Genomic DNA, 21897 nt, shown 5'->3' on the forward strand with positions numbered 1-21897 from the left:
TCGGCAGTTGTACTTTGGTAAACGACTGCGCGTAATGCACACATGTACGACACATGCTTGGCGCGATGTAATACGTCATATTGTGTACACACACGAGCACACATACACACGTGCAAATGTCCGTGCACATATACGCACTTTCTAACCGGCGACTCTGTATTTAACATGCGTACGCGATAAAAGTCCGTTATAAGTTGGAGCTGCAGCTCCAACTAAATATACACATAATATACGCTATGTATATCAGAGGCGAGTCGCGATAACGATAGTGGTGACTTGTTTTTGCAGCTAATCAGCCTGCGTATTGAATGCGCGCGGCCTTTTTTTTTCGTGCGCACGATAAATTGCCAAAAGCACAGAAACGCGTCGCTGCAAATTCGTTATGTAAAAGAAGCGTATATGCATACACACGAGGCAGCGCGTTCGATGTTTGTTTCTCCAATCAGGCCGTGCAGCGCGAGAGCGAGAGTATCGCGTACGCGAAAAAGAAAAAAAAACTCGAAAGGTCGTGGAATAACAATGGCTCGTTTGCATACGTACATGCGTGACAGTCGGAGCTGTACTCGCGGGCTTTTCTCGTATATGTATAGGTACGTGCGTAGCTGCTCTCGGATATTATGACAATTGCGATCGCGAACGAGGAAAGAACCTGACCCGCGATCCCGCAAACAGCCAAGGTTATTATCAGCGGCGCTCGAGTCGGACTGTTGCAGCCGAAATAAGCGCACGGAATTATATCCGACCGCGCGGCGATCGCGTCTCGGCTCGCACTAGTTCGATCCGGTGTCTCTCTCGTGGCCCGAGCAATTTTCATATTAAGGGGGTGAAGCGAGGCACGCGCGGATGTGCATATTAACCCATTTAGAGCGCAGCAGCTCGAGCTCGTTCGTTGCTACTCATACTGCTTATTATACCTACGCGAGCAAGTGTCGCATGGGCAGCTAGCGAAAAAACAAAATTGTCGACTCGAGCCGTGTGTTACGCAGGCGGATCACGCCGCGTCGAACCCAGACGATCGCTCGGCAGCTAACGACAATCGAAGCCCGTCAAACGTCTTTTGCTACTGCGGAAACGCCGGAGAAAGTGATTCGATGTATATAATATATGTATATACAATAGCCGGCGCTGCAGCGAGCACATCGCATCGCTCTACTTTTTATACGTTTCGCAATTGCGCCATTGACAATTGTCACTTTTCTTGCAGGCGCGAAAAATCAGAGTGAAAGTCGCTAGCGAGCTCGACTTTTTTCCTTCCTTCCTTCCTTCCTTCCTTTTGGTCTCGCGTACCTTACGTGTAGCTCGCGGTACGACGCGAAACGTACATACGATTTCGATGAAACAGCTGGGCGACGAGAGACGACGCTCGTATACGTATACGGCAAGGAGAAACGCAAATTTCGTACCAACGAGATAATTCGAGGCGCAAGCAGCAGGAAAAACTCGAGCTACGCGTTACGCGCACGGGTCACGAGCTCGCGCTGCAATGATTTACATCCTCGCTGGCGTGCTCGAACGTGTGCGCGTACGCTCGTAAAATTTCAAGACGATTTCAGAGTTTGCCTTGTAACACGTATCGTACTTGCTGCAGCACTCGTGATAAGCTCATGTGACTCTGTGTGCTCACGAGCCGAGTCTGTCTCTCGCTTTGGTCTCGTTTCGAGGCTCCAACGCACTCGCGGAGCTCTGCAAATTTGCCCCGCTGAGCTGTTCGGCTCCCTTGAGTTCGGGAGACTCTTTAACTAACGTTGATGCACCTCTCTGATAATGGATTCATCGAACGCCAAGAGCTCGGTTTCCTTCCAAGCTGTATACACGAGCGTCGACAGTTTTGGGTCAGACGCTCGAATGTGTATGCGGGCGCGCATAAATCACGGTTTCGCGCGTCTTTCAAAAGCTACGCGATTTGCAGTTATTACGCATATATTATACCTTTCACAAAATGAAGATATAATGCTTAAAGTTGCTCGACGTTTCATAAGTATGATCCTTGCAAGGCGCGCGCATTTATACCGTATACCTGCCGCATGCCACCACTGCGACAACCAGAGCTCTTTTTCGGCAATTTCAGCTTCTGCGCGCGCGGCTAATTAGTCAAATTAAGGCAAAATTGCGTTACGACCAGCCGAGGAAAATTGACATTTTGACGACTTTGAAATTAACGGCGCGTCGATTAAGTCGGCGCAAGGGTAAATCTTAATTACCCGAGTCGGGGGATGTGCCGCAGTCGATCTCGACAGGGCGCAATTATTGCAGCTATGCTACGGCTCGCTTGCCTATACGTAGCCATGTTTTCACCGATGACTTCGATTATCGATGCGCATGGCAGCTATAAAACAGCATGGCAAAAACACATCCTACGAAGCTCCTCTCGCTATTTTTGCTGCTCCTATTTCGTGTCGTTTGGTTTTTATTGCCGAACGCGCGCGCTCGCCGACTATATGCTCTATTAGTATACCCCAACTTTTCAAGTCTCTTCTTGCGGCTTTGCGGTAAAATTTTAGAAAGTTTGCGTTCGTCAGATGACTCAACGGAAAATCTATAAACTCATAAAGAAGAGAGAGAGAGAGAGAGAGAGAATAATAGAGAAGGATAAAGTATATGATATTCCGTTTGGGTGTCGAGGAGATTACGAAAAAGGCCTAGTGGCGCGGCGGGAAAGTGTATTACTGCACACTGCCGTGTCCTATGAATAATTGATCGAATAATGAGCCTCGAGACGGAGCACTTGTATATCGTAAAATGGATTTTTTGTCCAACCCTCGCGATGACGACGACCACACGTGCATTTTATGGGCTTACAATATGCACGCACACAGACATGCGCTACAAGCCAATAGAAATGAAAAAAAGGCCAAAAGAGAGAAGTAGAGAGAAGTTCGTTCCTAATCCCAACTTTTCTTCTCGCGTGACTCCATAAATCTCTCGTGGAAAGGGCCAAAGTGTCAAGCTGGATTTACCGTACTCCGGCGATAGCGGCCGTAGTTTTTTCGGGCTTCTTCTTGTCCAGTGCATGGCACACGAGAGACCAGTGCGATATATAGATTTTGCGTGCATTAACTAGACCAAGTCGATTCTCCGTCGCAGTAGATCATTTGGAACGTGGCCAAAAATCGTATGTGTGTAGACTTCTCTTTTCTTTGATCCGAGCCTTGCACCCGCTCATGCGGCAGCGCTGGGAGAGCAGGGAGAAAAAAGCCGCACGCACGGATTCGGTAAAAAGATTATTTTTAATCGGCGCCAAGGAGATAACAGCCGCCTTAATAGCTTATATACACACACGAGTCATGAGTGAGAATTTAGCGCGCGCGGCTTTGTTGCGTAAAGATCATATAGGTAGCCTCTCAGGTGTGAAAATGATGGATGCACTTGATATTAAGTCTCGAACCCGTAGATTAATGATTTCTTAGGCTACGTTGAGTCAAAAAATCGTTGAATTCCCATCATACCGTGCGATCGTTGGCTTGTTTTTCATTGCACTCTCGGTGTTACTTTCGCAGCTATCAACTTGAAGCAGTACACCCCTTTTTTCTTTTAATTTTCACTCGACTCTAGTCAATGTCTGCACCTTTAGACAAATTGTGCGAGTAATTTATATATAATGTGTATCTCGAGAGTGAAATTTCCTCGGCACGAGTGATGACAAATAAAACGCCATCTCGCTCGTTTATTTCGTTTTTCAATTTTCAATTTGCCACAGCGAGAAAACTGACGAATCATCATCCATGCCATGCTCGACACCTGCCGTCTCGTCTGGGATTATTCGCAGTGCAATAATAGTTTTTTAATGTCGTTGCGCTACAGGTGACTCGCACACATACTGCCTCGCTCTCTTCCTCGAGGGGGCAAGGGTAACATTTTTTTCGCGACTCCGAGTTATCCTGAGCAGCAACTTTTTTCGATGCATATACACGAGGTACAGGCAGACAGATACACGCACTTTTGTAAATCCTCGTATAAGCTCGAGCTTATCCTTTCTCGTAGAAGCCGCAGATCTTATCCTCTTTTGACGTTTCGGGCGTTGTTCGCGCGCTTCTTCATCTTATTTTTTTCTTTTCTACCTCTGCGCTCTGTATAGCTAGACGCCGCGCGATGAGAACCTTTGTTGCAAAATTCACCGTATATTTCTCGAGATCATGTACAGTTTCTTATTTCTACTGTTACAGGCGGTATATTTTACATGCCTCTCGTTACGCTTGTTTCCGTTTTATCTTTTATTATATGCACTTTTTGCATCGCTACGGCCATGAATTGCACAACCAACGTGTACATATCTACCAAGTCAAAAGCTTCAAAATATAAGTTCATAATTCGTTTTTTTCTCGTTTCAAGAGGTAAGCGAGAGGATGACAAACTTAATTTTTATTTGCAAAGTCTTTCGCTATATAAGCGCAGACGCAGCTGCCTAGCTTGTACTCACGGAGGCACACAAGGAAGAGGAGTACGAAGATAAAAGTAAGAGGCACAGCAAAAAAGATAATACTTTGTTATGTTCCTGAAAGCGCGGCAGGAAGTCTAAATGTACGCGCGATAAAATGTGCTAAGGCCGCGTACGATAATAGGCCAAATCAGTGCGTCGTTGCATGTGTACGAAGGTGTATTGGCCGCTGCTCGGGGCCCCTGCGTCTAAGATGACTGAAAAGCAAGACGTTCTCTCTCGCGTTCACGAGATCGGTGTCTCTTTTCAGTCTCTGTCGCTCGTAGACGCGACGAGAAAAGTGAGTCACTGCCTTTCCAGTTTGGTGTCTTGAGAAACACGACTTGACTTGCGTTAGCTCGCGGTTACACCTGATGACTATGCCACTCGTCTCCGCGCTCACGTCTCTTCATTTTGTCGTTTTTTTTTTCTTTTTTTTTTAGTCGAGCGAAGGAAAGTGCAAGGATCTGATACGCGCTCGATGAAGTCGGTAATGATAGATCGTAGCCGACTGGGCAATTAGGCTCGGACAGGCATGCACGACTGCGAGTGTGCCGAGCATCGACAAGAGGACATTGAAGCTCAGTCAAGTTGAAGCTGCGGCGCGCAGAAAAGCAAAACCTATTAAGCACGCATGCGTGCGCCAGCGAAACTATCCAAACAACGCAACAACATTTATACGTTGTATGCGTAAAATTATCTTCCCATAAATAACGAATACGTGAGTGAGTGATGCTTCTTCAAGTTAACTTGAAAGCGAAACCTCATATAATACTTTTGTAAGCAGCTTGGCTTGCCTCTGCAGCCAAGAAATTCGCATAATAATACCTTATTACGAGGCGTTTATCATACGAAATTATTACATAAAATTCCAGGCGCGTCGCACTATGTTTTTCGATAGTCGTAAAAAAAGTGCATTGCAGTGCCAACGAGAGTTAAACATATATATACGAGCGAGTAATTTTGCTTCGGTAGCCGCTTGCGACCGGTTTCAATTTTAACAGTTAGCAATGCATATACGCAGGAGGAAAATGAAACGCGCTCGCGATAAATGTCCCAGAGTTTCAAGAGAGAAAGAATAAAAGTGCGGCTTGTCTCGCCGACAAATCTGCCTTGACAAAACGATGACAGCGACGATGAATCAAGGAAAAAATGCTTGATTAGGTAAAAGAAAGTTACAGACGAGTTCGTTAAGAGTTAGATTGAATTTGATATTTAAGTGGATCGAGATTTATTTAGCATGTGTGGAGCCGGCGCGTTACATAAAACCATACAAGGATCAAATGTGCACCGACAAAATTACATTAAAAAATTGATAAATGAATGGCTTATCATATGGGCCACGAGGCAAAAACCTCTCTGGCACCGGTTATAGTAGATTAATTACGATAAATAATTATTTTGCAGTAAATTATGTAAGAGATAAATGAATATCGACCGTAGCATTTGAGGGTATATCGTAAAAAGGTCTTTGATTGATTCTGAATTTGCTTTGTTAATTCGTGATATATACTGACCGGAATGAAATCAATTCTCTCGCAAAACAGTACATATATACTAGAGATAAAGAGAAAAAGAGAGATGGTTTTAAACTAGCCCCAATGGCATTTAATAAATTAATTTCATAAAATCTATAACGAGCGAGAAACTGTTGCCAATCCTCTGACGCTTCTCCTGCGTAAACTTTAATCAAACTTTGCGCTTTAATTTATTTTTATGAGTTTTATTCTGAAAAAAACCCAAAAAACAAGGTCAAAGCATTACGGCACCTTGACAAACTGTGACTGCGATAATATCGATCGGTGCCGCTTGCATCGCTGCAGTATAACCCGAAAAAAAAGGAAAAAAATTTATTAAACGCTGGAAAATGTCTTGTCTGACTCGAGCGGCTTTGAGTCGTGAGCCGGCTCTTCCTTTTGGCTTCGACAAGACGACCGCGACCTTATCCACTTGCCCCTCGAGGCCAATTAAGGGATTCAACTTTAAAATTCGTTTCCAACTTGTTAGTCGGGACGTCGGGCGAGATTCGACTGTCTGATAAGAGCTACTCTCAGAGCCTGAGAAAGCGTAAGCCTGCACCGATTTCTCGTCTCGATTCAGCGTTTGTTGCGGATTTAGATTTTTGCAGGTTAGGTGCGGATAGAGCGGACGATTGGGCGCCAGATAAGAGCGCGCAGAGAACTTTGAATAGGCTTGAAGTACAGAAAAATGCATTCTTGGTTTTACTCGCTTTTTTCCCCTCTTTCTTGTACATTGCGGTCTTTCGCGTACCGCTGCAGTGCACAGGCTTTTATCGCGCGCGCCACGCGAGCATAAATCCCGAAGCCTCGTCAAAATTACAGTCTGCTCTCCTATATACATGCATGTTGTATGCAAGCCCATATATACGTACACCGACAGTAACAACAGCCGCATGCGGTCACCGCCACGGCTTTCCTTTATACCGTTCTTTTGTCCCTTACTTTTTGCCAAGCGAACCTCGAGCTAGGCCGAGCGACAACGACCGAGCGGCCATGCAATGAACGAGTAGTACACCGTCAAGACGCTTTTTGAAAATCATACCTGTGAGCTCCTAAGCCGCAGACTAATCGGTCAATGCGCAAAAAAAGTCATTCTACACTTGCCCAAGCGCTGATGCAATAACTTTAGACGCGATGATGATTTCCACTCGCGGCATAATCCGACCATAGATCAAATAATGCCGTTTTGAATGCAGCAACAGAACGATAAAAGAAACCATACCGCCGAGCTTTGGAATCCGTGACGAATTAATAAAATGATATGCGGAAAAAAAGAAACAAAATACACCAGTAAAATTACATCGGTGGCTTGGGCACGCGTAAAGTAATTTTCGCGGGCACGCGCGCGTAGAAACAGTTGTGTTCGCGGGCACATCTGCATTTACAATGCGGCACGTATAGGTATGTGCGTATTTCTCGCGAAAAGGACGCTCTCGCAGGAAAGAATATTTACCAGCACGAATCGTACGTGCCATAATTTTGTCGGCTCGTATATTTATGATTTTTGTCTTCTCTGTTACAGGATTCATCAATTGCAATAGCAACCCGACGCTGCAATCGCTCGCACAGATGCACGGTAAGTGTCGCAATTCATACTTACGACGTTGACATTTTTTCGTACGAGGTGTCGCGTGTTTTTACATTCTGAGACACATCTTTTTGAAAATTATTACCACCGATATCGAATCGAATGAAAACCTCGAGGAAGGCGAAAACTCGCTCAACTCTAATAATGGTAAAAAATCTCATTGGGTAGTGGCATCTACGCATGCTCGATAAAAAAAAATATCGACTTTGGAAGCTAAGAATTGTGCGCGTGCCCGCGAGCCGTGTCAGCGAAATTCCTCGTAGCTTTTACGCTCGTGAATCGCTCGCGCTGACTGCCGCAAGGTGAAAATATCTAAGAAAGAAAGAGACCGAGTATTGAAAACGATGAGAAGCAAACGACGGCTGTGTGCTCGTAAATTGCCAAGTCTCGTCGATGGACGCGATTGAGTCCTTTCATTTTTCCGCGCTTTTCCGAACTACGAGGACGGCAACGACGACACCCTAACGAGTCTCGAGCTTCGAACAAAAAAGTTCCAAGTGTCCGCGCTGCTAAATTTTCGACTTTGCACCGCGACCAATAGGGACATTCTGATTCGGTCGCAAGTTTAGCTCGATCCGAGCGCGCAACAGCGAAACAAGTTTCGACGAGAAAAGCTTCTATGGGAGGTGGAGGTCAAGTAAGATCTACATAGAAGCTCCCGGATGTACACACGAGTGCTGGTTTTCCGCTGACATTCGAAACCGCGCATGTATGCTCGAGCCGAAAGTGCCAAACATTAGGGCTAAAAGCTTTTTCACCTCCCTGTCACGCGCACTTCTTTCTCCCTTGGCGCGTCTCCACCGCTGGAATATATACACACGATACGGCCGAAATTTTCCGGCCTTGTTTGTGCTCTGGCATTAAAAATGAATAATCCCGAAATCAACGTTTGCTACGCGGTATTGACTTGCAACGCCGATGATGATTTTGTATATTGTGGTCGACGCTCGCTTGCCGTTATAGTTTGTGGTTTTTAACTCACGTGCTTTTATCGTACTTGATAACCTTCGCAGCGAGTATGTGCGCATTGATGTGCAAAGTGTCGACTAATAAAACAATAACAATATAAATTATTCATTCGATTCTTTATCTGAGTCATTTACTGTTACAATCGAACTAAATAACGTAACGTTTAAACAAGTATGAAACAACATCCTTTTATAAACGTGCTACGTTTATTATTCTCGTGCAACCTCGAATACATTCATTTTTTCCTGCATTTGTTTGTTCTTAAAAAAAAAAAAAAAAAAAGATACACCTATGTGCTTCTGTGGTATGGCGAATATAATGATTTACTTGTAATGGAGCCATGAGAAGTGAGACAAAAAAAAAGTTAATACCCGCGTAGAAAAAAAAATGAAGGAAAAGTGTAGGAAAAAAAAGTGTAGGAAAAGTGTAGGAATACATTCGGAGATACACTTTTGCTACACTTTTTCCTCGCATTGATAATCGTAAAATTCTACGATTACTTCGAGGATGTCACTCGTTCATGCTCGATTGGTGCACCGCGAATTGGTAGTCGAGAGCCAGGACGTAATATTGCCCTAGAGGACGACTTCCTCGAGGAAGTCGACGGGGTTTTACCCGTTCAGAGCACCACGTCGCGCTAGACGGGTACCAGGTGGAAATATTGTACTTTTGGACGATTTTCTCGAGGAAGTCGACCGGGTTTTACCCGTTCACAGCACCACGTCACCCTAGTCACGAACCAGGTGGAAATCTTGTACTTTTGGACGACTTCCTCGAGGAAGTCGACCGAGTTTTACCCGTTCAGAGCACCACGTCGCGCTAGACGGGTACCAGGTGGAAAATTGTACTTTTGGACGATTTTCTCGAGGAAGTCGACCGGGTTTTACCCGTTCACAGCACCACGTCACCCTAGTCACGAACCGGGCGGAAATCTTGTACTTTTGGACGACTTCCTCGAGGAAGTCGACCGAGTTTTACCCGTTCAGAGCACCACGTCGCGCTAGACGGGTACCAGGTAGAAATCTTGTACTTTTGGACGATTTTCTCGAGGAAGTCGACGGTGTTTTACCCGGTCAGAGCCCCACGTCACCCTAGTCACGAGCCAGGTGGAAATCTTGTACTTTTGGACGACTTCCTCGGGGAAGTCGACCGAGTTTCATCCGTTCAGAGCACCACGTCGCGCTAGACGGGTACCAGGTGGAAATATTGTACTTTTGGACGATTTTCTCGAGGAAGTCGACCGGGTTTTACCCGTTCACAGCACCACGTCACCCTAGTCATGAACCGGGTGGAAATCTTGTACTTTTGGACGACTTCCTCGAGGAAGTCGACCGAATTTTACCCGTTCAGAGCACCACGTCGCGCTAGACGGGTACCAGGTGGAAATATTGTACTTTTAGACGATTTTCTCGAGGAAGTCGACCGGGTTTTACCCGTTCACAGCACCACGTCACCCTAGTCACGAACCGGGTGGAAATCTTGTACTTTTGGACGACTTCCTCGAGGAAGTCGACCGAGTTTTACCCGTTCAGAGCACCACGTCGCGCTAGACGGGTACCAGGTAGAAATCTTGTACTTTTGGACGATTTTCTCGAGGAAGTCGACGGTGTTTTACCCGGTCAGAGCCCCACGTCACCCTAGTCACGAGCCAGGTGGAAATCTTGTACTTTTGGACGACTTCCTCGGGGAAGTCGACCGAGTTTTATCCGTTCAGAGCACCACGTCGCGCTAGACGGGTACCAGGTGGAAATATTGTACTTTTGGACGACTTCCTCGAGGAAGTCGACCGGGTTTTACCCGTTCACAGCACCACGTCACCCTAGTCACGAACCGGGTGGAAATCTTGTACTTTTGGACGACTTCCTCGAGGAAGTCGACCGAATTTTACCCGTTCAGAGCACCACGTAGCGCTAGACGGGTACCAGGTAGAAATCTTGTACTTTGGCACGACTTCTGCGAGGAAGTCGATCGAGTTTTAACCGTTCAGAGCACCACGTCGCGCTAGACGGGTACCAGGTAGAAATATGTACTTTTGGACGATTTTCTCGAGGAAGTCGACCGGGTTTTACCCGTTCACAGCACCACGACACCCTAGTCACGAACCGGGTGGAAATCTTGTACTTTTGGACGACTTCCTCGAGGAAGTCGACCGAGTTTTACCCGTTCAGAGCACCACGTCACGTTAGACGTGTACCAGGTGGAAATCATGTATTTTTGCACGACTTCTGCGAGGAAGTCGATCGAGTTTTAACCGTTCAGAGCACCACGTCGCGCTAGACGGGTACCAGGTAGAAATCTTGTGCTTTTGGACGATTTTCTCGAGGAAGTCGACCGGGTTTTACCCGTTCAGAGCACCACGTCACGCTCGATGTGTACCAGGTGAAAATCTTGTACTCATGGTCGATTTTACTCAAATTTTCAAATAAAAATATCCAGCGAGATCGACGTAATTAAAACAATAAATGTATATTTTTCTTACATTTCTAGTGAAATACATTAATTATAAATCTGTCATTACTTTTAGCAAAAATTTTTTTTTTCATCGTACATGATTTTCGTTAAAACTTCCATTTCTATCAAATTGATCGGCTCAGCTATATATGATGAATCTAATGTTTGTATGAAAAAACAAACATATTAATATTTATAAATGTTCATAAATATTACTTAAAAACCACATTGTGTAATTGCATGTAAAATTGTATTTGTCAGGGAAATCAACACGCTGTTATAAAGAGAATCAACATTTTAGGAAATGTCCTTCAAAACAAATTAGATAGAATAAACAAAACGTATATTTATTAATGTAAAAGATTTACAATGTGTTTGTTTTTTTATACAAACATTAGATTCATCTTATATAGCTGAGCCGATCAATTTAATAGAATTGGAAGTTTTAACCAAAATCATGTACGATAAAAAATAAAATTTTGCTGAAAGTAATGACAGATTTATGAAAAATTCATTTCACAAGTAATGTAAGAAAAATATACATATATTGTTTTAAGTACGTCGATCTCGCTAGAGATTTTTTTTTGAAAATTTGAATAAAATCGTCCAAAAGTACATGAAATTCCACCTGGTTCGTGACCAGCGTGACATGGTGCTCTGAACAGGTAAAACGCGGTCGACTTCCCCGAGGAAGTCGTCCAAAATTACAATATTTCCACATGGTTCGTGACTAGCGCGACGTGGTGCTCTGACCAGGTTAAACCCGGTCTACTTCCTTAAGAAAATCGACAAAAAGTACAAGATCCCCACCTGGTACCCGTCTAGCGTGACGTGGTGCTCTGAACGGGTAAAACGCGGTCGACTTCCCCGAGGAAGTCGTCCAAAAGTACAAGATTTCTACCTGGTACCCGTCTAGCGCGACGTGGTGCTCTGAACGGGTAAAACTCGGTCGACTTCCTCAAGGAAGTCGTCCAAAAGTACAATATTTCCACCTGGTACCCGTCTAGCGCGATGTGGTGCTCTGAACGGGTAAAACCCCGTCGACTCCCTCGAGAAAGTCGTCCTCTAGGGCAATGTTACGTCCTGGCTCTCGACTACCATGGCGCGGTGCACCAATCGGGCATGAACGAGTCGACATCCTCGAAGTAATCGTAGAATTTTACGATTATCAATGCGAGAAAAAAGTGTAGCAAAAGTGTATCTCCGAATCTATTCCTACACTTTTCCTACACTTTTTTTTCCTACACTTTTCCTTCATTTTTTTTTCTACGCGGGTATTGTAAGGATTGTGCTGCGAGTTACATCGGCTCGATTCACCGTTGACATTAATATTGCGTGCGAAGTTTTTAGTTGTTTCGCGCTAAATGTGTATATGTTTATTTCACTTAGGCACAAATACGAAAGATATAGAAAGTGCAGAGTTGCACTAATTGCGTGCGAGCAGCCATATACACGTTGTATGTGCGTGCGTGTATCTGGACAAGCGTAGAACCGCACGATGAATTATTCAGTAGATGAAAGTGCAGCAGCGATTTTATGTGGATCATTTCGTATAGCTATTATAGGTGTATGTGTGTGTGAGTGTGTTTTGAATGTACTTTTTGTGCGTGGCTGGCGAGATAAATTCACGCGGAGGAGGGAAAGTCCGCAAGATCATGGCATATATATTTGGCGCTTTAAAAGAGCACTGCATTAATTAATTCTCGCTTTGCTTGGTTTTTCGGCAGATTTTAGCGGAGAGAAATAAGAGAGGGGGGGAGTAAGAGGTGTAGGAGTAGGAGGAGTAAGAAAAAATCGATTTTGGAGTCGAGCACGCGCACACACGGCGAGTGCAGGGCTATGGCCTCAACTCTTTGTAATAGCGCAGTCGAAAGAAAAAGTAAAAGAAGAAGCGGAGGAGAAGTGCAAATCCTATTAGACGAGAGAGCTCGGAATTTGTCGAGCTTCTTTGCATGGGTTTCGCGAGCTCTGTCGTGGTGCACGTATGTAGCTATATGCGTCTTTCAGAAAATACACTCGGTGCACGGCATTTCTCAAAAAGATGTGTAAAAATGGCGCATAATTCATCCCGACGATAGAGCCGTAATTCTCGATGTAGCAAAGTCAGGAAGCCTCGGCCGGGCGTAATATATACCGTATATTCATAAACAGAGGCGAGAATCCGTTGCCACAGTTTTACTTGCATATTCAGCGGATGCAGATTTCGGAGCCTTTGCGCATAGAGCTTACACCCTCCCCGCAGCTCGGTCTTCGCTTGCAGCTTTGCATATGCATACATGCACGCGCGCCGAGAGCAGCTCACCGTCGGCCCACCGCATGAATATACACAGCCGAGCCGACCAACTACTGCTCGCAGATGGTCGCTCCGGCGATATATTAATTAGCTTTGTAGAGCGTCTTGCAGCTGAGCTCTGCGCAGCTCTTTCCTCGCTCGGCAAAGCCTTTCCACGCGGAGGCTTGCGACCAACCTGCACGGACTGCGCCCGATGAGAAATGCTATATATATGTGCCCTTATACGTGCTTCGTTCGGCGTTTCGTCGCAATAAGCGTATTTCAATAGCCTTGAACCGCGAGCATCAAAGCCAAGTATATGAACCAAAACGGCCGACTTATGAAAGCGTAAAAGATTCATCGATCAGCTCCATAAGAGAGCACGCTTTAACCCTCCAATCTCGGACGTATATACTCACGTACGGACCAACACATGCAGGCTTGGCAACATCTTTCATCGTCGCGGTTTACTCACTCTCTCTCCCTCTGTATACCTTACTGGTAACGTATAGTATGCGTGTGGCTTGTTTGCCCGCACGCTCGATCGGCTGATATTAAAGCTGCTCCCAAGCCCCCTTTTTGGTTCGAATCTGTATAAATATTGAACGCGCCGAGTCATCTTGCAGCTATCCTATATGCATCCCCGAAAGAGCCACGCGATCGCCCTACGTGTACGCGCCACGATGGATTCCAATGATTTACGGCTCTTGTCGAAAAAATCAATTATTTAGGCGTGCTTTTGCAAAAAATATCCGCGGCAACGATTATGCGCAGCGATGATTTGTCACGTCGCTCGACGATCGTATCCTACACCATATGCATGTACGCACGTGCTATGTATAGACGCGGAGCCATTACTCGCGGCGCGAGTTACGCAAACCCGTCGAGCGCAGATCGGAAAATGGAAACTCTGCCAAGGATCTTTGCCTCGATGCGGGACAAGGAAAACCGTGCTCGAGCATGTCGCTCGCGATCTAGCTCGTAATCGCGTCGACGAGCGAGCCTCGAGCGTCGATCGACCGAATTCAAAAAAATATATGTGTATTACTTGTGGCGCAGTTCGTAGCGCGACAAACGATTCCGCATAATTTTTACGCCGCGGCTATTAATCGGTCAGCGCTCGATTCGACTTCCTGCATAGTAAACTTTTCAGCGAGCCTGCGACCAAATCGCACTTGTTGTAATTTTAAAAGCCAGTCGTAATTGACAAATACAATGAATATTTTAGAGAAAGAAAGCGAGTAATTCATTCGTGGAAAATTTCTAAAAGCGCAATTACGTCCCGCTATTTTCATTTGAAGATGCAATTACGGTAGTATAGCTAGCTGTAGCAAGAGCTCGCGAATTTCATTTCGATAAAACTAAAAACTCTTTTTTCTTTTATTTTAATTGTTCAAATTTAAAACATCTTCTTGGCGTAAATTACAAAAAAAACCTCAATTATTAAGATCCACGCGTAGAGTAGAGCTCGAGAGCTCGTATTACCGAAAGTGAAATTCGACCTAGCTGTGTAAACATACGTATAGAAAGTTGGCTTGTACATTACATACGTATGTATTTAATCAATAACAAATCATCGCTGGAGTTTAGTATAGTTAGACTTTTTCGGTATATCTCGTCGGTACAATCAATTACGTCTCATTAGCCGGTGCATCGCTGTACACATTGAAACACACGCGATGAAGTGAGCGGAAAATTCACGTTGCAGCTGATATTTTCCAATTCAGTGGTGGGAATGACGTGGCCAATTAGGAAGGACCTCGATCGATTCATTTCGGTGGCAGATCGGCAACGCTTTACGCGCTCCATTTGGCGCAGGTATCATTTTTCGCGTAAGCCCGATTAACGATCAAGAGTCATTAAAATAAATCGAATCACACTTAAACGCGTGTAGTTGCGAGATGAAGAATCTAGCCGAGGCTCTTATTAAAACTTTGGCGAATCCATCATCGCTCGCAGCGCGGCGGCGTCCGCCTGCCAACGATCCTAAGTGCCAAAGTTTGTTTGTTCGTCAGTTGCAGAGCGCAGCGAGTGTGCAATGTGTGCCTTTGTCATTATACACGAGGCCTGGATAAATTTTTGTCTCTCGCTAAGCTTTTGAAACTCGCTCGAATAATTACTATTTCAAGCTGTGTAGTCAAAGTTCCGGCGCGCACTGCCACGCTCTCGCACACACACGCGCGCCAAACATTATAGTCGAAAGATCACAAAATGAGGGCGACGGCTTCGTTTTGCAGGAAATTTTCTTCCATTTTTCCCCCTTTGACGAGCGAGAGAAGACAAATTGGGAAAGTGCATAAAGTCAAAGCTTACTGCATTCCTTTTGCAGTAATTAAACCTTTTTTGACAAAAAAAATTAATCTCTTGATGTAGCACGGCTGTAAGAACATTTGCGCATGCCCTTAAAATTAACAAGATCGAGGTAAAAATTCGGCTCGAGCTAATTAAAACATCATAAAATTACGCGTACAAGAGCGATACTTTATCTCGGCCGAAACATACAAGGATAATATATAAGTAACTCAACTAGCCCCTATTATAATGCGGCGTGTATCTGCACCGATCTCATTAAAATAATGTATAAAACCACAAAATACATAACAACAATAATAATAATGATAATAAAAAATTCAACTACAAAGTCGTATAGTTGTACGTATCTTAGGCTAACAAATTGCCACAAGAAGCAGCGGAGCAAATTGCAGAGACTCGTACACCTGGGACTAAGCAGGTAGGCAGAAAGTAGAGGTCATAAATTGCGCGACCGAATCCTTGCGGAGGGATACTCTGTCTTACTTTAGCAACTGTGTCCCGAGCGCTGTATAAACATCGCATGCGCACGCCGTATAAATTCCAAAAATTGGCCCCCCCCTTTTTTTTAAAGTCTACCACACAGGTAATTGGCATAGATTATATAGAATCGAATGGCGCAGCGACATTTTCGCTACGCGCGAACGATAAGATACGATACGAATGTCGCGTAATAAAGGAGCTATCTATCATAATAAATCTGAAATCGTATAGGCATCATTACAGACGCATGTTGTGTTATTGTAAGTGCTGTATACGATGTTTTGATATCGCGTACATTACACGCGCGGACATGACGCATCACAGAAATGGCAGGAAAAAATTCAAGAATCATCGTGCAACTTGGCCAAGAGGCTTCTCCATTTCTCACGATTTATTCATACGACAAAAAGCGTCAAATCATCAGGCTCCGTTAGAAATATTCCAGTGGCGTGTGTGCGTATACGTATTATGAGATGCGCGCGAGATGTGTACGTCGTTGTCGCAAATTATAATAGCTCGAGCGACGACGACGACGCACGTGGACTCGGACTCGCAGGAGCTCGCTATTACGATGTCCGACAAACGTACATCCGCGAGCTGCTTATGCAATCGTCGTAACTGGCGTATCTCCGAGCGAGCTGCGAGCCGATGGGAAATCGGCAGCTGCTACTAATACATTACTAGAAGCGAGTCCCGAGCACAAAGTCCCGAGGATAATTTGAAAAATCACAACAATTCTTATCGAGAGACTTTGGAATAAGCTCGGCGCGCGCTCGGCCCGTAATCAACGACGCGCGCTGCTAATTATACAGCTAATTGCGCTCCAGCAAGGAGCTCGAAAGAGAGAGAGACTCGAGAGTCGAGTCGCAATTGCGCTAATTGTTGTTTCTTTTTATTTCGATTGCTGTCATGCTTTGGACACATCGCGTCGCGACGCAGCAGAGAGTCAATTTGAGCTTAGTAGCGCATCAAAATCAACGAGACGCCGCAGCGACGAGAGTCGAACTTTACATTGCGACAGTTATAAAATCAATAGATGGACGATTCAATCGTTGATATCTGCGAGCATGTGTATATAGCTGCACACGTTCACTCACACATTCGTACGCTCGTGCATAATCCATTTTCACGTTTTATTAATATAATACAGCGCAGGTATATGCTTCGGCTAATTTTGTAATACGTGCTGTAGCGCAGTAATGCAGTGCAATCGTTGCGCGTATTACTATGGGCCGCTCGCGCGGATACGTAATTAAATTAAATGGAAATTCGTATAAGAGGAGAGCGGCGCGCGATGCGGTGTAATTGGCATGGACCGAGCTCGCAGCCGCCGCCGACGTATACATATATTTCCGTTCGTCGTTGCTGCCTACGTTATTGACGAGATAATAGACTGCTATATTTGCGCGCGATAAATGCCTTGGTCAAATTTCAATATCCTATGGTTCGCTGCGAGTACAACGCCGAGCTGCACAGGCGAAAACCACCCAAAACTCATCGTTGCCACGACGTGGTTAAAAATAAAAACAGACCTGGAAACGGCCGCACACGCCTTTATTGCAGTCTACAGCAACATCGAAGATAATTTTGCGTACACGTCGATCCCATGTTTAATCGATGATAATTTTCTGCGATTTCGCTTGGATGTCGCTTGGATGCGGTTGCGATTGCTCATTCGAGCCTCAACCCTTGCCGCACGAGTCTATAACTTGATTAATTCGACCTGCCCTGCACTGGGTCAAACGCAGCTGCACAGAGCGTTACTCTCTCTCTCTCTCTCTCTCTCTCTCTCTCTCTCTCTTTCTCTGTTTGTATACGCGTGCGCGCTCATGTGTGATCTTTCTGCACAAGCCCTGCATTATTGAGATAAATGTGGCCTTTTCGTTTAGAATTCAAATTCGTCACAGTCATTTATCAGTATATATTGTTCGATGTACGCGTGTATGTACAACATTTGTCAGGATCGAGATTCAATGCGAAGCGCGAGCTTGACCGATGTTTGCGCATTTATCGAGCTCATCCAAGCTGTTTAATGTGCAGTTAGTAATGCGCGTATGTGTAATTTTGCACTTTTCAATTGGATCATTTCGCCAAAACTGCTGCGTGGCGCTTCGGTTTCGCTATCCGACCGAAATCTTTATTTTTCACCCCGAGCGAGTACAATATTATCTTACACGCAAGTACGCCCCGTAAATGTAACGAAATTACTCGTATAGCTGCTTGCAGTAGCCCATAAGGTATCCAAGAGCCGGGCTCGAGTCAAGAAAGTCAATCGATCTCTCTTTGGCAAACTCCCATCAATCGTCTCTCTCCCTGCGGTTTGCCTTCGCTTAAATTTCATCGAGACCATGTACACAAACTCTGCTCTCTCCCTCTCTCTCTCGCGTCTTATCTTTCTTTTTATATTTTTCCTTATATATTTACGCGATCTAGATCGTCGACGCTTCATTGAAAACATGGCGTGTAGGAACGTTTGTTTGTTACCGAAATTACTCGAGACTCGCGTGCCTCTATAAAATAATGCACGCTTTTTCTTAATAACTCGAGCAAGTGCTCGAGTCTTGAGCTTGCAATTACGTTTACTGCGCTACTGAGCTGAAAAAACTCGCCGAGCCGCGTATTACTGAGGTTAGGTAAAATACGTGGACGACAAAATTAATAAGCTCGCGAGGTTTAAAATTATCTTATAACCAAAAAATGCCCAAATTATTATTACTTGATTTTTTAAATTGACACAAATTGCATCTTTGACAATGCAGTCCAATGGAAACAACTATATCGTAGGAATTAAACAATGAATTGAAACCGTTCGATTTTTTCGTTTTAAAATTTCGAGAAAAAAGCGCATCGTAAACGCGCCAGCTTTCTTAACATAAAATCTTCGCTCGGCTCGTAAGCGCTAAGATTTAATGCAGCATAATTCTCGATATTGTCTATTTGGTCGTTTGATTTAAGAATCGTTAATAAATCTCTCAGGCTTGCGCTTAAGCACGAGCTAGCTGCGATACATAATAATATACGTTAACCGCTCATATTTCATTTTGCTCGCTAGACATTGAATCTTTCGAAACGAACGGCTATTCCGTAAAATAAATTAGTCAGCCGAGTCAACCTGGCACTCGCTCGTTATCAATTCAGCTCTATCGGTCTTTGGCGTTGCTTCTCTCGCGAAACAAATCAACTTTTTTTTTCTCTCCATTTCCCGACGTTGCTCATGCTCGTGCGTTACTCATTATATGCCGTGTACATCATCGTACGCACGCTCGTCCGTTACATATGTGGGCCACGTGCATGTGTAAGGGTCTCGTTGCAGCTGTTTATATTTACCAGGGTTATATTTACCCTCCCCCTTCTATCTCTTCGATAATGACCTTATACGACTATCACATTGTGTGCGTAGATACCTACTCACCTATGTGTACACGAAAGGTGCTTGTTGGGACCTTGTCATTTTCGTTGGGCGAATGTCCGGAGTCGAGCTTTTCAGCTCTCGAGCATGCGTACTCGCATATATGCAGGACTCCGTCGAGCGAAGGTTTCTTGGAATTATTACGCTGGCGCGAGATGTTTAGAACGTGCTCGAGAAAAATTTAGCCGAGGCACACGGTGCAGCGAGTCCGTGTACGATACGACGGTGCAAATTTGCTCTTACCTGAAACATCTCTCGCTGTTCTAATTTGCCAAGTGCAGCGCTTGCTTTTTTCTTCCTTCTTTTTCGCGAATGCCACTAGGCCCGAGAAAAAGTCTCTCTCTCTCTCGTCGACGAGTGCGAGCTGCGAAAAAAAGTAGCCCGCCGAGCTAAAATATATGCATAGAGCGCTCGACGAGCAGAAATGATAACGAGAAAGGGCCTCGGGGCTAATGTCAGCGCGACGTACACTGCACCATTTTTTCGCTCTTCTTGTCTCTATAACAAACCTATTCTTCGCAACTACAACGTAATTAACGAAATACCCTGTCGCATTGACGTCATCAGTCTCTCGTGTCGAGCCTTCGACGATCATTAGAAATAATTTTTCGCCTAGGCGTAGGACATTTTTTTTCGCGTCATTTTTTTCACATTATAATAATGCTGCCTACGCACTTATACACGAGGAATAAGTTTTGTGTTCATTGTAATTTTTCTTTTTTTTTCAAGCATATACACACTTGCTCTCTCTCTCTCTCTCCTCTCTTGGTAGAAACACACGACTCATTAAAGTCGAGTGGGTGTTCGTCTACGCTGCGCGTGAGAATTATACTAAAAAGCGTCCCTCTTGCGCAAAATTTTTTCTCCGCTCCTCCCTTACTCCGAGCTCGCACTTAAATTTTTATTTATATTTTCGCTGTGGAGGGTAGCTGGCTGAGCCTCTAAACTACGCGTTAGCGTACGTTATGGTCTCTTTCGCGAATCACGTCATCGTGCGCGCACGTAATTAATGCGTCCTTATTAATTACCAGCTTGCAAGAGGGCTGCAGCTGCTTAGCTTTAAAAATATTTCGGTTACGATCCGACCATATTGTACATAAGCTCGTAATTCGGAACTTTTTGTCATAGGTGAAAAATCGGCCATCGGCCGCCTGCACTCGGGTTAATAATTCATAAAGCTGCGACGAGGAGGACGGAAAAGGTATCGAGCAGTAGCAGCAGCAGCGTCAGCCCTGCAAGCAATGCGATGCACAAACTGCGAATTACGTACGTTCACCCTCGGCGTATACGTACACACGCGCGGTTAGCGATAATAATACCTACGATGACTATTTCTGCGGCGGGCTCATAGCCTATAAGTCGGCACGCGACCTTACATCCCCTCTTTCTCTCTCTCGTATATGCTCGAAACACCTTCGATCTGCGCCACAAGCTGCTGCTCTTGTCGTTCCCTTCCTGCCTGTGTATACCTTTTTTCCCGCTGCGTAGCGTAGCAGCTGATTTTTCCGCAGCATAAGGACTACCGCTGGATATTTATTAATGCATTAATGCGTGTACAGGGCACCGCGTTCGAATTTATCTCTCTCCCTCTCTCTCGGTTGCGTCAGCTGCGTATTTTTCCTTCGAGCCACGTGGGCGGCAGCGCAGTTATACCAAAGGGTCCGCCGCATATTATTGCACCTACGTGCCCACTGCTAGCGTTGCCGATTCCTCCGAAACAGCAGCTTATCTTATCGCTCGGATGACTCGAATCGATTTTCTTAATCGAAATGAAAAAAAAAACGGCAAAGGAGGAAGAACCTGCCCTCGAGATAAACGGTGTATTTAAGACACTCTTGAGCCGTAAATAGCCGACAGAGTATTACGAAACAAGCCATAAAATCTAGAGGGTCATGGTGAAAATACACATTCATAGTCGTTGCGTTAATCATAAGACAAATAAATTAACGGCTGGGTACAGCCGGACGATACACGCTCGGGATCGATGCTTTTAGGGAAAAACAAGGGTTTGTTGTTGCTGCTGCCGCTGCCATTACACTTTTCTGACACGTGTGTCTGGCTGCGAATATACAACTTATGTACTTGCGGGGCTTTACATAAGATAGACGCGCGTACACAGTACACACACACGCAACGAGGGTGTATTTACCGTGTACATTTACAAGCGATGCGATTCTGCGACGTAAATGATTGCTTCGAGGCGATGCCCGTGAAATTGTCCCCTGCGCCAGTTTACCCGATGGAAAATATCGTCAATTATCTTGAAAAAACATCGGCCCCATCGTCGTTTTTGACTAAAAGCACTGGATAATTACCCTTGGAGCTTAGACTCGATTGCGCAATACACATAAATTGTCGATATACCTAGCAGCAGATATTCACCGAGCCAAATAAAACTTGCTCTTTGATTTTTATGCTTCGAACGTGCGACTGTACCATATAGATTTATTTTTATCCCCATGGCTACTTGCATTAGGATTT

General features: G+C 44.9%; 1 protein-coding gene across 1 annotated transcript in view; it reads left to right on the plus strand.

The window, feature by feature from the left end:
* LOC106651289 (cytoplasmic polyadenylation element-binding protein 2) overlaps positions 1-21897 on the plus strand; it is an 82216-nt gene that overhangs the window by 49694 nt on the left and 10625 nt on the right. Inside the window, exon 3 of the mRNA XM_023460330.1 lies at positions 7457-7510. Coding sequence (XP_023316098.1) covers positions 7457-7510 — 54 coding nt within the window. The remainder of the gene's footprint in view (positions 1-7456; positions 7511-21897) is intronic.

The sequence above is a fragment of the Trichogramma pretiosum genome, unplaced genomic scaffold, assembly GCF_000599845.2.
Source record: "Trichogramma pretiosum strain Unisexual culture from Peru unplaced genomic scaffold, Tpre_2.0 scaffold59, whole genome shotgun sequence".
In the NCBI taxonomy this organism is placed as follows: Eukaryota; Metazoa; Arthropoda; class Insecta; order Hymenoptera; family Trichogrammatidae; genus Trichogramma; species Trichogramma pretiosum.